Source organism: Salvia hispanica, chromosome 4, assembly GCF_029641045.1.
Source record: "Salvia hispanica isolate PSC_SH4W2 chromosome 4, Shi_PSC_v1, whole genome shotgun sequence".
Lineage (NCBI taxonomy): Eukaryota > Viridiplantae > Streptophyta > Magnoliopsida > Lamiales > Lamiaceae > Salvia > Salvia hispanica.
Window position 1 is genome coordinate 14,565,647 of NC_142695.1, and position 16,952 is coordinate 14,582,598.

The following is a 16,952-nucleotide window of genomic DNA, read 5'->3' on the forward strand; positions in this document are numbered from 1 at the left end:
TAATTTCAGTTATGGATATGAACACTCGATCCCCTGTATATTGTGTCGCCCTTTCACGTTATTTTTATTTGTATTATTTTCTTATTTATTGGTAATAATTTCATTTTTTTAAGAAACTTAGTAGTGTAATTGATTGAAACAAAGACAGAAACTCAGGTTATCATTGATCATCTAGTTAATATTTTACCATTAAGTAACTCCTCAAAGTTCAACTTTTGTGTACCTTATAACCTTCGCTTTAACTTTAGAAGATACATGGTTTACAGTCACGGTCCTAAATTTCCCCATCTGATGTGCGATTAATACTTTAGCCATAAACATGCTAGTATGCTACGTATTTCAAATATTCACGTAACAAAACTACCGTGGCTTTTTTTTATCTGAAATAAAAAAGGAAAGAAGAAATGTTCCAATGAGTTGAACACATTTGATTATAGATGAGGACCACCGTTTGTCCCATTTGTTTTAAATTTGTTAATAATTTTTTTTTATTTTTCATTTGATATTTGGTATAATACTAAGATAGTTAACGAAATCGACAATATAATTAGAATTGGAATTTATAAAAATTGAATTATTTCTTTTCATTTTTAATTATTTAAAAATATATATACTCAACTGTATTATGGCTCCGTTTGGTACCTGGAATTGGAATGGAATTATAATTTAATTCTAAATTCTATATTTGATAAAAATGAAATAATTGATATGAAACTGAATTTGTGCACACCCACTGCACATACTATATATACACTGTGTATAAAATACACACACTCACACACACATACACACCCTGCACACTATACATAAAATACATATATTGCACATTCTGCACACTCTACACATATTGCACACTCTATAAACAAAATATACATTGCATATTCTATACACACGTAGTGTGTGCAATATTGTGTATAGTGTGTAAATTTTATCTATAATGTGCGAAGTGTGTATAGTACCTACGTGTATGTATTTTGTGTGCATTGTATTGTATATTTGTATGTGCATATTTATCAACTAGTCAAAAACTTTTGCAATGTGTGCAATTGAAAAGGTTTGGTAAACACAAACTGCGTAAGCACCTAAATTAGAGCATCCGCAATGGTGCTTAGGCCAGCAATAGGCCAGCCATTCTCTCTCCTGCCACGTCAGCAACACTAAAAAATCTACCTGCCACATCAGATTTAGGCCAGCCATAGGCCAGCCGCAATAAAAATAATTCAAAATATACTCCATTTACGGAATTAAAATTACGATTAAAATACGGAATTAAATTTACGACACATATACGGGAAAAATAATCCATTCCATTAAAAAAAAGTACAAAGATTTAAAAAAAAAGTACATGATTTTTTTTAAAAAAAAGGGGGCTTCAACACACGAGCCCCGCCACTCTCTACTCCTCATCGCCGTCGCCGTCGTCCTCGCCGTTGCCGCCGCCGCCGCCGCTGTCGCCACCCGTGGTATCTTAGCCCACGTCGGAACCCGCTAGCCGTGCCCTCGCGATCTCAAAATTAACACGCATGCTCTCGAGCATCTCGTGAAGAAACATCTTCTCCGTGGGGTCAGTGGCGTTCTTCCACCCTTGGAAGACCTTGTACATCTGATCCCGCGTATGGTTACGCGAATGGAGAGTGTACTCGAGTGGGGCGGGTGGGAAGGCGGAGGACTGGACCTCGCGGGGCGATAGGGGGGATCCGCCCCTCGCAGCCCGCTGCGCCCGCTTCTGTCCAACCGGGCGGGGGCGACCAGTAAATGAAGGAGGGAATGGAAACTCCTCAGCATCCGGAGGGAGGTCGTGGGATCCGCCGCTGCTGCCGCTGTAGTCGCCGCTATAGTTCAGTCGCTGCTTCTTCGGCCACCCAGCGTCGCACCCCGCCCGGAACTTCTCGGAGTCCTTCAACAACAAGAAGCACTCCCAGAAGGTGAACTCCTTATACTTCCCCTCCAAGGGGAACTGACTCGCGGCTATCCTCCGGGCGTCGTCCTCATTCTGCCCACTTCTGAGCTGACGGAGGGCGTTGGCGTACAAATTCGCAAAACGGCCCACCGCGGCCCTGGTGCGCTTCCACCCCTTCCGGACCTCCTCGTTGCTGAAGTCCTTCCCGTGCGGGCAGTGCCTCCTATAGGCATCTCTGATCTTCGACCACATGTTGACGACCCGCTGGTTGTTCGCAACCAGCGGATCGTCGCACACCTCCAACCACCCCTTGGCCACCCCGGCGTACTCATCCTCCGTCCACTTCCTTCGGCCAGGGGCAGCGGGCTTCGATGACTCGCCGACCGCCTTGCCCTTCCCCTTCCCCCTCGTCTTCTTCTTCGGCGCGGCCCGTCTCGCTGGAACGGGAGTATCATCTTCCCCGAGATCGATCCCCATATCATGCAATGACAGAAGGTCATCGCCAGTGAACTGCGTCTCCACTAGGGTCGACGTGTGAGACGAAGCCGTCAAAAAATCAAGCGAGTGCCGATATACCGTGTCCCCTCCCGGTGACCCCTGCACCCCCCTTGCATCCCGGGATGCATACCGTGCTGCATCCCCCCCTGCATCCCGCCATGCCACATCATCCCCATCATCTGCTGCAGCATCATCTGCTGCTGCATCTGGGGCATACCCCCCCACCCGGGCGCTGACTGCCCGCCGCTCCCCTGCCCGCCGCCCGGCATCCCCCACGGCATACCCCCCCCCCCCCCCCGCGCACCGACCATCATCCCCATCATCTGATTCCAAGGGATGTTAAACCCCGGGCCCATCTGCCCCCATCCAGATCCCACAGGTACCGTGGTAGTCTGAGATCCACTCGTCGCTGGACTCGACTCGTTGTTGTGATCCATCGCTCGATGATGCTCTTGTACAGAAAGTTAGAGAGAGAGAAAACTCGTTAAAACAAGTGGTGCAAATGAAAATGAAACGAAAATCGCGTTTATATAGGTTTTTTTTTAAAAAAAAAACAAAAAATCAAAAATCGGCGCTGGCCGATCGGGCCGCCACAATGGCGGCTAGCCGATCGGCCAGCGCTTCGGCCAGCGACGAGCGATCGGCCAGCCCACACCGAAGCGCTAGCCGATTTCGCAGTCGCCGACTGCAATGGTTCGGCTAGCCGATCGGCTAGCGCGACGAATCGGCTAGCCGGTCACTAGCCGACCATTGCGGATGCTCTTAGGATGGACAAGTATTTTTCTCTACATTCCAGCATTCCCATAAAATAAGATGAAGAATTTGTTAACTTCTCAAAAAATTCTTCCTCTTGACACCAACATCATTTACTACACTGTTCCATTCAGCTATAGAAATAAACCCATAGGAAGAGACATCTCACTCAAATTAAACCCATAGGAAGATACAACTCACTCCTAATCAAATTTAAAAATGAGAAATTATAAAATACAAAATGACAAATTGTCAAATTAAACATATATTAACAAGATGACAAATTGTCAAATTTATCATATAACAATATCAATATGACAAATTGTCAAAGTACTGCAAACAAATCAAATCAAATGTGTGTGGCGAGTTTTCATACGGTTTCTAAAATAATTTTGCACCTTTAGAGCACTCCCAATGGCGACGGCAAAAATCCGGCGATTTTTCGCCGGATATCGCCGACTTATCGCCGGCCATTGGGAGGAGTTCGGCGATTTTTCGGCGAAATTCCTACCGATTTTACGCCAAGCGGTGTTTTAACGTCGGGCTATCGCCGGATCATCGCCGGCCACTGTGGGGAGCTGTTCGGCGATTTTTCGGCGATGATCAATTTTTTTTTTTTTTTTTTTCCTCAACGGTCATATTCTAATTTCCACCCCTATAAATATTTCATCCTCTTCCTCCATTCATCACCCACAAACTTCATTCACACAAATTTTCAATCTTTTTTCTCTCCATCTTTATTAAATGAGTTCTGATTCATCGTCTCGTGCTCAGTACGACGAGAAATATCACATTCTTCTTCCGAAGAAGAGGTACCTCCCGCTCCCACCGGATGGGATGTAGCGGGTTTCGCCAACAACCCAATCAACAACTATATCTCCCGCTACATACAAAGCGAGATCGCTCGAATTTTTTTTTCTTTGAATTTTTTTTTTGATTTTTTTTTTCCATTCGTGTACCTTTTTTTTTTTTTAATTTTCTTCGTTGTAATGTGTACCCGTGTTTAATACAACGAACTTTATTACTATTATTTGTTTTATCTTATAAATTAAATAAGCTAGCTTTATTATATATAAAAATAAAACAATTAAATTAGTGATGATGTAAAAATGAAATGTTGAGTTAGGGAGAAATAAGGGAGAAACCATTGCAGAGGTTGGCTAAAAGTTGGCTAAAAACTGGGGATAAATTTTGGTGCTGATGTGGCGCTGATGTGGCAGGAGTTAGGGAGAAATAAGGGAGTTTATCCCCAAACCATTGGGAGTGCTCTTAGACTCTAGTTGCTTCAGTAGCTTATTTATTTTTTCTTTTTTATTTCATCTATATTTGTTCATTTCTTTGGCCCAAAGTTTTGCGATCGTGCAAGTAGCATATGTCCTATTTTTCGCATAAATAATTGAGGAGTTGTAGAAAATGTGAACACCTTTAATTATACGTATATCCACACACGTCATTTCCGAATCATACTCTTTTTTTGACCTACTCCATCCATATTTTGCATGTTTTGCCGTTTTCATGTATATTATATCAAAGTCCACAAAATATTTTACACAACTCGTGAGCGAAAATCAAAAGGTCGTGGGATATGATATTTTACATTTTTTTTATACTTTTCAGATTTTTCCTTTAGTATAGATATTGTTTTGATTTTATCAGATAACATTTCTTGGTTCTTCTAAAATAGACTTTTAGATTTTCTTCATTAAGAAGACATTCATCGTCCCGAAATGAAATAAATTAAATGAGCGCACGAAGAAAATAGTAATAGTAGGCTACAGTAACTAATCATCGTTTAAGGAAATTACTCCATAAAAATCACAAAATATACTATATTTGACCCTGTGGTCACACAGGCATCACAATTAGTGCAAGTTTGGTGAGAGCAATGAATAAAAATTACACCTTTAGAAAAATAAAATTAAAAATAAAAATCAACACTCCTTTTCCAAACACTTAAATTGGCTTATTTCATTAACATAATATTAATAAAAATTACAATTTCATTTTCTCCCACTCTCTCTCCGATACATATGTATGCACATTTAATAAATTGTGATTAGGCAATTGCAATTTTACACAAGATAAATTATAATAGTAGAGTACTTGTTTAACTACCTCTTCCCCAAGACCATTCTGTATTATGTCAAAAACTCAAATTCACGTGACTCATAGTATAGTTGAAATATTACGAATTTTAATTCTGTTAATGGAGTATATTTTAATCACAGTGTTAAAACAAATTTTAGTAACTCAATTAACTTATACGTATAACTTAATACTCTCTCCGTCATTAATTATATATACATAATTTTCTTTTCCAGATATATAGACTTGTTTTAAGGAAAAAAGTTGTAATATTTTTAACTCATTTTTTAATATAGAGTATATCCCTATTTAACTCTTTCGTTAACTTTTTAGTATTTATTGTACGTATAATATTTTTCCAAATATTGTTCAAAACCTTGTGAAAATCCTAATCAGTTTATACAATTTAATAATATACTTAAACAAACACATTAATTTTGAACCTAAACTTGGATTCCACTCAACAAACAAACCCAACAAAATTTTACTTGCAAATAACGTAAACACCCCTGAATATTCGTAACGCGACTTGTACATGAACCTCGAACCTCGAACCCCGTGTTCGGATTGTCCACCACTTGCTAGATAATGTCAAAGGGCAAAATCATCATTTCCAACCCCACGCTCTATACATTACCCCATCGTGTAAGATATGATCTGGCCGACCACCTTATTAAGCTTCAAAACCACCGGCTCCTCAAAACTGACTGCCCAAACCAAAATACGTATAAAAAAAATTAGTAACTCACGCACGCCTCAACACACACTAAAACCGGAGGCGGTGTTTTCCGTTGGCTCCTTTTTTAGTATGTTTTCGTTTCCCCACTGAATTGCATTACATACCTCTTCTCCAAGAAACCTTTGTTTCTTAATATACGCCAGAGTCTTTACGCTTTGATCTGTGACTTTCTGCTAAAGTTTGCTTCTTGCCAAATGGGCTTTTGAATTCTTCACCTCTTTTGCGCTGTTTTAGTCTCTTCAAAATTCAGTCTTGCAAAATGGGTTGCTTACTTGTCGAATCTTTCTTGAGGGATTGATTCCTTTGAGATATAAGCCTTTCTTTTCTGTAGGAATCCATTCTTTTCTTTTTCACTTCCTCAATTCTACAGCTTCGTTTCTTCTTCGTTACGAATTTTTAGGTGTCGTTTTCAGAGATGTGCTATGGCCGTATTCCAGCTAGTTTTAATTTATTGGTTTGCTGACTTTTTTTTAAGATTGGACTTTTTCAAATCGATTAGCAAATTCTAGTTTTCCTACCTTCTTCGAAATTTCTCTGAGTGTCGATCAAGCAAACAAACTCTTGTCGCGATGTGCAGCGAGAAAATCGACGAGAATTTGGTTTCTGGATCGAATCACGTTTCAGCTGAAAAGAAGGGCAAAAAATTGACGCTCTTTGAAGATCTTCTTCACGATTCAGACGCTGTAAATTCGAATAGTGATGTATTCAACGGCGATTCTTGCCCCTCCGACTGCGAGAGCGGCGTTTCCGGCGGAGAAAACGAGATCGGAAATGGCGGCGGGGAGGAGATTTATGGGATAATTACGAAAAACTTTGTGTCGAGCTTGGGCAGGAGTGGATTCGATGCCAAAATTGAGGGGATTCATCGGATTGATTTCTCGAGCTTCGTTAGCAGAGCAAAGCTTCAATCTTTCTGTATATACTCGAAGGCGGTGGGGATGAAGTGCGACGGCGATCCCAATGTGAAATACGCTTGGTTTGGAGGTTCCAAGAGTGAGATTAATGCGATTCTCTCTCATGGCTTCTGCCTTCCTGCGACCAATGGGAGTCACGGATATGGTGTTCATCTCTCCCCAGTTAATCAACCTGTTGAAAGGTAACCCTAGTTTTTGTTGGTTTTGGCTATGGGAGTTTGGATTAGTTAATGTTAATGTGAGTGTGTGTTGTTTGTGTTCAGTTTGCCATTGGCTATTGCTGATGAAGATGGCCTAATGCACATGTTGCTTTGCCGAGTGATAATGGGGGAAATGGAGGCTGTTTTGGGTGGCTCCGAGCAATTCAATCCGAGTAGTGAAGAGTTTGATTCCGGCGTTGATGATTTAGCCTCTCCTCGAAAATACATTGTGTGGAGTTCGCGTATGAACACTCACATCTTGCCCGAATACGTGCTCACTTTCAAAGCATCACCTACTCACAGAGGTGAGGATTTCGTTTCTAGTTATGTTTTTGATGTGTTTGAGTTTCTTGATTGTATGTTTACTTGAAAATAATGAGTTACAGCTGTTTTGATTGCAGAAGAGCAGAGGCATTTGCAGACTCCCAGAGTTCCGAAATCGGATTGGATGCCGTTCCCCAGCCTCATTGCAACACTGACCAAGTTCTTGCCTAGTGATGCCATTGAATCCATTTCTAAGTTTCACAGTGATTACAGGGTATGTATGATTTCATAAAAATGTGTGGTTTCTTGCATCGGTGAAGGCAGTTTTTTAACATGTTTGATCTCTTGATTTGCAGAAGCAGAAGGTAACAAGGCACGAAATGATTCAACGCGTGAGGCTTATAGCAGGGGACGAGCTTCTGATGGCCATCATAAAATCTTATAGGAGCAAGGTATACATTGGTGATCATTTGATTGGATTGTGTTTTAGTTCAAATGTTTTTGAATTCCTGAGTTTAGGCCATCAAACTGATGATGCTTACTTTGTAAACTTGTGCAGACAAAATCATCTTTGAATGGTGTTTCAAGAGCTTTGGGGAAATGAAGAGAAGAAGTTTGAGGTTTCTTATTTGAAGAATAGTTAGTTGGTTGTGATGAGAAGTATGTGTGAAGCTGACAACCTAACAAGATTGGACATACATACCATGGAAGATTTACTCAAAGATTACTACATACAGTCAGTCATAAAGGAAGGAGTAAAAACAATAAGGAATTCTTTTTTCCTTAGACTTCTTCCCAGCTTTACTACTCTTTACCTAAACTCTTTTTACTTTAAGGCGTTGTAATTCAGGATTTTTCGTGTTGAATTTCATCAGTTTAGCTTTTACTCTTGTTTTAGTTTACAATTTTATACCCTATTCCGAGATGATTTTTGAGTTTTTTTAGAAACGCATTTTGAGGCTATATATCCATATGGTATAAAACGTCAAAAGCTAGATGTGAAAGAATAGTTGAATAATATGATCGGTGGATATTTTAGTTCGATTCTGAATATATTTGAAATGGTAGACTATGATATAATTGAATAGTATGGGCCTAAACAAGTACGAAGAGTCAAGATTAGGGGTTGATTGCAAGTTGCAAGTTTTCCATTAACGACCCTTCAAATAAGACATCCCTTGATGTTACTTGCATAGCAAGACTACATGCCTGCATTTATTTACTTACTTTGACGAGGGAGAGATATGTCAATATCTGTCTTTAGTAATAGTGGTTGTCTAAGTAATCACATAAATGAAATAAATAATTAAATATATTGAAATGGGACTCGTTATAAAGACTCATGAATCATGATGTTGAATTTTTCAGATTAATTTTCTATGTACATTGATGTCCAAGATCTTATTGCATTTGTTTTAGGTTTTAGAAATTTTATGCTCCGATCAGCATGAAAAAGAATAAGATTATTAATTATTAATACTAATTGATGAACTTGTAGTGAGGATGGAGATATTTATTTTGTAGATGTAAGAGATCAAAGTTTTGATTAAGAATTAAAGCAGGACACACTATTGGTTGACAAGCGCGCAATAACTGCATGTTATGTTTCTCACAGCATCGCGCAACGTGGACGTCATGCTCGATTCTTTTATTGAGCATGTCAACGCCAACATCATGCTCAGATCACGACAAAAAAGAATGGATGTTGTGGAATTGCGGCGGTCAAGGGCAACGCTAGTTAGTGGCGTGGTTGTCAACGCTTGGATGTGGGTAAGTTTAACTTTTTTATTACTTTTAAAAAATTAAAAAAGGACACAAATAGGTTGAAGAGCGCGCAATAATTGCATGATATGTTTCTCACAGCATTGGGCAACGTAGACGTCATGCTCGATTCTTTTATTGAGCATGTCAACGCCAATATCATGCTCAGATCACGACAAAAATGAATGGATGTTGTGGAATTGCGGCGGTCAAGGGAAATGCTAGTTAGTGGCGTGGTCGTCAACGCTTGGATGTGGGTAAGTTTAACTTTTTTATTACTTTTAAAAAATTAAAAAAGGACACACTATTGGTTGAAGAGCGCGCAATAATTGCATGATATGTTTCTCACAGCATTGGGCAACGTAGACGTCATGCTCGATTCTTTTATTGAGCATGTCAACGCCAACATCATGCTCAGATCACGACAAAAAAGAATGGACGTTGTGGAATTGCGGTGGTCAAGGGCAACGCTAGTTAGTGGTGTGGTCATCAACGCTTGGACGTGGGTAAGTTTAACTTTTTTATTATTTCTAAAAAAATTAAAGCACGACACGCTATTGGTTGAAGAGCGCGCAATAACTGCATGATACGTTCTCACAGCATTGGGCAACATAGACGTCATGCTCGATTCTTTTATTGAGCATGTCAACGCCAACATCATGCTCACATCACGACAAAAAAGAATGGATGTTGTGGAAATGTGATGGTCAAGGGCAACGCTAGTTAGACCATCTCCAATAATACACCAACACTCATTTTTAGTGTAGATAATTTCTCCAATCATACACCAAACTCAAACCCATTTTTGGATTTTTTAATAGAATAACATCAAATATGGTGTTTACTCCAAAATTTTGTTAGACACAATGCTCAAAAATGGTGTAAACTTAAATATGGTGTAAATGGTTGGAGTAAAACTACTTTTGGGTGTGACGTATACTCAAAAATGGGTTTGAGTTTGACGTAAATGGCTGGAGATGGCCTTAGTGGCGTGGTCGTAAACGCTTGGATATGGATAAGTTTATCTTTTTTATTAATTTTAAAACTTTAATACGTTTATAAAGATAAATGCACATAATACTAAAAAATTCTAACTCAAACCATACCAATTGTACATAAATTTAATAACAACAACAACAATAATAATAATAATAATTTGTTATTAAATTGTAAATATTATAAATATATGCAGTAGTATACTTTTAGAATGTAATGCATATTTTCACTTATTATCTATTTATATGCAAATTGTATTTTTATAGTTTAAGTTGAAACTATAAATTAATATATGTAATATTAGATTTGAATTCCTAAAATACTAAAAATTTAAATAAAATATACCCTAAAGAAGTTCGAAGGTAAAATAGGAAAAAAATTAGAGAATGACCTAAAATTTGATTAATGATTTTTCGGAAACTTGTGGTAATTTTTTCGAGTTCAGAGACTTCAATCGTGCGAACCTCATTATCCATACACCAATTTTAAAATTCATTCTATATAAAAATCTAAAACTTTCAATTATACAAGCGGGAGCCACTATTCAAAACACAAAAGTGGAAAATGTACACAATTTTGTTCTTATTAATTTTTTGTGTGTACATAATTTTGACGCGACATTACGTATTCATTTCCAAAAATCAAAATCAAAATCAAAGTGGTTAGATTTCACTATTATACTCATGAAATAGTTCTCATAGGCCCAGATCACTAACTAATACCGCGTTTCAAGCCCATTAGGTTCGATTTATTCAAAAAAGCTTTAAACTGAAATAGCTTATATACTCCATTCGTCCGCCATTAGAAGTCTCATTCATAGGCGGGACTAGAGGTGGCCAAACCCAACCGGACCGGCGGTTAACCGCCGGTTCCCAACCGGCGGGTCGGAACCGGAACCTGAACCGGACGATGGTTCCGGTTGAAACCGGAACAGGCGGTTAACCGCCGGTTCGGAACCGCCGGTTAACCGGCGTTTAACCGGAAAAATGTAGCCGTCGCCGGTAGGTTCCTAGGGTTGCAGGCGTAGAGCTGAAAACGGTCGAAAAACCGCCGGTTTGCATCGGAAAACCACCGGTTCCCGACGGTTCAGGGCTAGGGTTGCAGGCGTAGGCGTAGGGTTGCAGCGTATGGTCTGAAAAGGTGTCGGAAACCGCCGGTTTTCCGTCAGAAACCGGCGGTTTTCTGACACAAACCGGCGGTTCGGTCAGAAAACCGGCAGTTTTCGACCGTTTTCAAAGTCTCTTTGGATTTTACTATAGAATTTAAAAGTTTTAACTATAAGATTTAAATAAAAAAAATAATAAAAAAAAAGCACCAGAACCGCCCGAACCGCTGAAAAACCGGCGGTTAGTAACCGGAACCGGATAACCGGTATCCGGGCCGGCTACGGTTCAAGCATTCGACGAACCGAAACCGGCGGTTCCGAACCGAAACCGGCGGTTTTTGAACCGTGGCCATGTCTAGGCGGCACGAGTTTTAAAAAATGTTAAGAAAAGTGGGTGTAAAAAAGTTAGTAGAATATGAGTCCCACTTGTTTATATTAGTTTTAAATGAAATGTGAGTGTAATGAGTTAGTGGAAGGTGGGACCCTATTACCATTTATGGCATAAGTGAACCGGGACTCCTATTCGCGGACGGACTAAAATGGAAAAACGGGACTTCTATTCGCGGACAGAGGGAGTAACATTTAAAAATCATTTTGTAATTTTGTATCTTCACCCAAAAAAATCCTTTTGTATCACAAAAATGCTTCACAACAGTTTAAATATATTTGACAGATTAACAAGATTGATGATATTTTTTAGTGTATCACAAATATATAATTGGAGGTTTCTAATTGTAAATTAATTACTTTTATTTTATAATATGGTAGTATTATAAAAGAAACAAAGAAACAAATGACGAATAAACTTAAAAGTCTACAATTACTGTGATAATACATTTTAGAGCATCCGCAACGCTGCCTCGTTGCGGACTCGGTCTCGTCTCGACGAGACGAGACTGCATCGAGACAGCGTTGCGGCTCCCGTCTCGTCTCGACGCCCGACGCGTACTGGCGAGGCAAGCCTCGAGCTCGCGAGACACGCGCCCGGCGCCACGTGGTGCGCGCGGGCTGCTGGCGTGACGCCCACTCGCCGACCCGCGAGTGGGCGTCGGATTTATGACGTCATAATTCGATTTTTTTTTTAATTTTTTTTTTTTTTATATTCTATATATACTCTTCTCTATTCTCCATTTTACACACAAACACACATCTATTCTCTCATCTCTCTTTCTTTCCACTCCAATCACTTCTATAAAATCATTCCTTTATTTTTTTCTTCTCCCAAATTTAATCAATTATGGATCCATTTGAGCAAATGCGTCGAATAATGGAAGAATCGCTAGAAGAAGATCGACGTAGGGAGGAGGAAGCCACCGCGCCTCCTAGGAGACGCCGGACATACATTCACCGTAATCGGGAGGAAGCCGCCGCAAGGTTGGAACGTGATTACTTCAGTCCGAACCTGGTGTGGGGAGATATCTACTTCCGTCGCCGTTTCCGTATGTCACGCCCGCTATTTTTGCATATCGCGAATACATTGGCGGCACGGGAAGAGTTCTTCAGAGAAGGGTTCGACGCTGTTGGCCGTCCTAGCCACACGACGCTCCAGAAATGTACTGCGGCGATCCGTCAGCTTGCTACTGGTCAAACGGCGGATGCGTTCGACGAATACTTGCACGTCGGAGAATCCACTGGGCGACTTTGTTTGTTGAACTTCTGCAAAGGCGTCCGGGCAGCCTTCACCGCCGAATTTCTGAAGAAGCTAACCACCGCAGATTGTCAGTTTCTGCTCCGTCTTCACGAACAAGTGCACGGATTCCCCGGGATGCTCGGGAGTGTCGATTGCATGCATTGGCAATGGAAGAATTGCCCTGTGACGTTGAAGGGGTCATACACGAGCGGCCACAAAGGCACCCACCCCACCGTTATACTCGAGGCCGTCGCCGACTACCGGCTATGGATTTGGCATGCGTATTTCGGGGTCCCCGGCTCGAACAACGACATCAACGTGCTCAACAACTCCGACCTCTTCGCTAAAGTTCTGAATGGTAAAGCGCCGGCCATCAACTTCGTCGCTAACAATCGCCAGTATAAAATGGGGTACTATCTTGCCGACGGCATCTATCCGAAGTGGCCAACCTTCGTGAAGACGTTCAACAGGCCTACGGACGAAAAGCAGTCTCTTTTTGCACAGAAGCAAGAGTCTACTCGCAAGGATGTGGAGAGAGCGTTCGGGGTTCTCCAAGCTCGATGGAACATTATCAAAGCCCCGGCTCGACAGTGGTTTATGGAGAATATGGTCGACATCATGTATACGTGCATAATCTTGCACAACATGGTTGTCGCCGACGAAGGACCTGAGGCGGGAAATTGGTTCGACCCTGAAACCCAGGAAGCTCAACCGCAAGTAGTCCGCCTCGAACGGGAGTGCATCCGTCTTTGCAAGAGCGGTTGTCTATTCGGGCAAGGACACGTGATTCTACCGCCCACGCCCAACTCCAGGAGGATCTAATGGAGCACATTTGGGCAAAATTTGGCAACCATTAGATGATCGTCACTAGAGAACTCCTTCTTCTGCTTCTTTGCCTCCATTTTTTTTATTTGAGTGTAAGTGTGTAATTTGTAATTTCTAGTTTTTTTTAATTATGTCTTTTTTATTTTTTTAGGTATTTTAAATTGTAATTTTATTTTATTTATAATGAAGTGTGTTTTTTATTAATTGAATTTGTTGGAATTAAAAATAAAAAATGAAATTGAATGAATAGTTAAGAGATGGTTAAGAAATGGAGGGTTGCAAGTGCTGTCTCTTAGTTAAGAGATGGGCTGAAAAGTACAATGGGGCCCATGAATAATTAAGAGATGAGACGATTAAGAGACAGATAAGAGATAGCGTTGCGGATGGCCCTAAACCATCATTTGTCAATCATTAAATTGATCAAAACCAGCAGACAAGCTTCATCCAGTACTCAAAAGACCATCGATTTAATTATACTCACTTTACTTCCTCAGCAAGCTCACTCGATTCATCGGTCACATGTGACAGCATTAAATTCTATTTACATAATTCATTTCAATTATGTAGCCATCACTATTAATTAAACGACTCTAGCGTGATTATTAATTTCTTGCATGAGTTTAGGTACTCCAAACCATCTCAGTGCCAACGAGTATGATTAAAACTATTGATTCTAATTAGGCAGGCTTAGGCAAAGTGATAATCTACATATGTTAAGGGATCATTCAAATGATTATTATAAAAATTATTTTTAGACTGTGCTAATATTTAAGATGGGTATATACATCTTCCTTGGTGATAAATACAGACCAAAGTTCAAATTATGGAAAGGGTGAAAATTTTATTTTCTCCATTACAATTAACTTACATTGTAAATACAGTTACTTATGCATTAAATTCCACTTTTTTAATTATTAAGAGCGTTTTGCAGCAGGGGTGGCAAATTGTGCGTGTTGTGTCGTTATCGTGTCGACACGATAACGACACGACACGACACGATAACAACAAACACGAACACGACCCGTTAAGAAAACTCCAAACACGAACACGAACACGACCCGCTATCCTCAGACACGAACACGACACGAACCCATAAACGACACGAACCACTTCGGGTCAACACGACACGATAACAACACATATATGACACGACACTATAATGATAATATTATAATATATTAATATTAGTATTTTCTAATATTAAATTTTAAATTTAAATTTAAAAAATTTTAAATTTTAAATTTTTAAATTTTTAAAATTTAAAATAAATAAATAAATAAATAATACAGTAATATTATAATATATTAATATTATTTCTTAAGTGTAACATGAACACGACACGAAATTTTCGTGTCGTTATCGTGGCGACACGATAAGGGCGTGAACCCAATAAGCCTTGACACATACCCATTAATTTCGTACAGGTTCGCGTCGTGTTATCGTGTCATGCCAAAAATTGTCAACCTTATCTTGCAGTATTAGTGTATAGCCAATTATATAAAGAAATGTTCAATTAAAAACCTTTTCATATACTGATTTGTAATGCATTAACATGGAATAATGACAACATATCACTATTTATAAACTTTATACTCCATACATTAATAAAGATAATTAAGAATTGCAAAATATAGACCAATCAACTTAGCGTATAAACCAAAGCCACCGTATGAATTAATGTAATTTTATCAGTAGAAAGACAAATAAATTATCAGTAGCATGCGCTACGTATAAACCAAGCAAATTAATCATATCTCCACAATACAGAAACGTAATTTCTTAATATTTTGCCTTGTTTTATTTGCATAGAATTGTAGTTTTGGTAGAGTTATGATTGGTTCACCATTCTCAAAACTTCACCGGTTTCTACGACTCAACTAAATTTAGGAATACAATGCACTGATCTTTATTTTCAATACCTCATTTACATCATTACTCCATTCCAAGTCGGCGCATATTATTAGTATTATTTGAACCAGCTGGTGGTTGTATTAATTTGTTATAGCTTTTGCATGGGCAAAAGATTGTAAAAGAGAACAAGAATTATTAAATTACTATTGAAATTTATATAGATATACAAAAATTAAATAATTAAGCATAAATGCCAACAAATTTCAAAATTATCAACCAATCAACCTACGCAAATTATTCATACCGTAAAAAAAGGTAAATGTCAACCTCATGGAATGAATGCACCGAATTTTATTCCGGAATCAACCATCATCCGACACGTGTATAACCGCCTACACCGTACCACACTGTATCAAACCTTTTCCTTTGCAATTTTTCTTGCTTTTAATTCTCACAACAGCGATTATTCCAATTTCGAAATCCTTGCGCTCTATAAATCTACACCGCCAACTTACACGATTATTCCTCTCCTTCAAACCGAAATTGAACCATTTTTGTGCTGTGCATTTTTCTCCGAATTGATAAAATGCAGGTGACCACAGCACTATCGCTCTCCCCCAGCTTCAGCAGCTACTGCAAAGTCGCCGAAATCGCAGCTCGAACAGCCGATGAATTTTCCGACGAGAGGAAAAATTGCGATGAAAATGAGGAAGAATTTGAGTTCTCGATGACGGCGAGGAATTCAAAGTTGCAGTCGCAGACTTCCGCCGGCGACATTTTCCACAACGGTGAGATCCGTCCGGTTTACTCTGTCTTCAATCGAGATTTTTCACTCGGACGCGTCGCAATTAAGAATGAAATCGGAATTAAAAATAGCGTCCGCGATTCGGTTTCTCCGAAGATCCGGCTTCCGCTGAGGAAGCTGTTTCTAGAGGAGAGGGAAACGACGATTGCGATGTCGTCGAGCTCGTCGGAGGATGCGGACGAGATCGACGGCGTAGCGGCGGTGACCTACTGCGTTTGGCCGCCGAAGGCGGAGGAAGAAGGGCGGTGCAATAAGAGCAGCTCGGCCGGGTGCAATTCGAAGAGATGGAAGCTGAAAGATTTTCTGCACAGGAGCCACAGCCATGGAAGTGAGAAGGATTTCGTCGAATTGCAGGAAATTGAAAACAAATCTGGCGGGAAAGTGGAAGTGGTGGCGCCGCCGTATAATTTGAACGGCGGAGAGAAGGAGAGATCGTATTTGGGCCTCTTCGGTGATGTAAATGCGTTGAGAAGAAATTTGGAGTCATTTTGAGATTTCTGAATTTAAAATGTCATTTTGTTACAGTATTTATTTATTTTTGGATTTTGGCTTGTATTTGCTACTTTTGTTGTGTTTTTGCTTCTTTTTAATGTAATTATATTATGTGCTGTGAATACTTTATTTTA

General features: G+C 39.7%; 2 protein-coding genes and 1 long non-coding RNA gene across 4 annotated transcripts; 2 read left to right on the forward strand and 1 right to left on the reverse strand.

Annotated features, from left to right (window-relative positions):
- Positions 1-5,632: 5,632 nt before the first annotated feature.
- LOC148927314 (uncharacterized) lies at positions 5,633-6,185 on the reverse strand. The gene is made up of 2 exons (XR_016137512.1): positions 6,080-6,185; positions 5,633-5,943 (listed from the first exon to the last, which is right to left on the reverse strand). It is a non-coding gene; the product is annotated as an uncharacterized LOC148927314 (long non-coding RNA).
- Positions 5,922-8,239, forward strand: LOC125197143 (putative inactive poly [ADP-ribose] polymerase SRO5). 2 transcript variants are annotated; one of them, XM_048095853.2, is made up of 5 exons: positions 5,922-7,071; positions 7,153-7,394; positions 7,476-7,627; positions 7,710-7,805; positions 7,913-8,239. In XM_048095853.2, exons 1-5 carry the CDS (start codon positions 6,545-6,547, stop codon positions 7,955-7,957), a joined length of 1,062 nt encoding a protein of 353 aa, XP_047951810.1. In that variant the 5' UTR covers positions 5,922-6,544; the 3' UTR covers positions 7,958-8,239. The 2 variants fall into 2 exon arrangements, with proteins under 2 accessions (XP_047951810.1, XP_047951811.1); XM_048095854.2 differs by having other exon boundaries at positions 7,491-7,627.
- Positions 8,240-15,980: 7,741 nt separating this feature from the next.
- LOC125197131 (uncharacterized) lies at positions 15,981-16,952 on the forward strand. The gene has a single exon (XM_048095841.2). It carries the CDS (start codon positions 16,108-16,110, stop codon positions 16,816-16,818), a length of 711 nt encoding a protein of 236 aa, XP_047951798.1. The 5' UTR covers positions 15,981-16,107; the 3' UTR covers positions 16,819-16,952.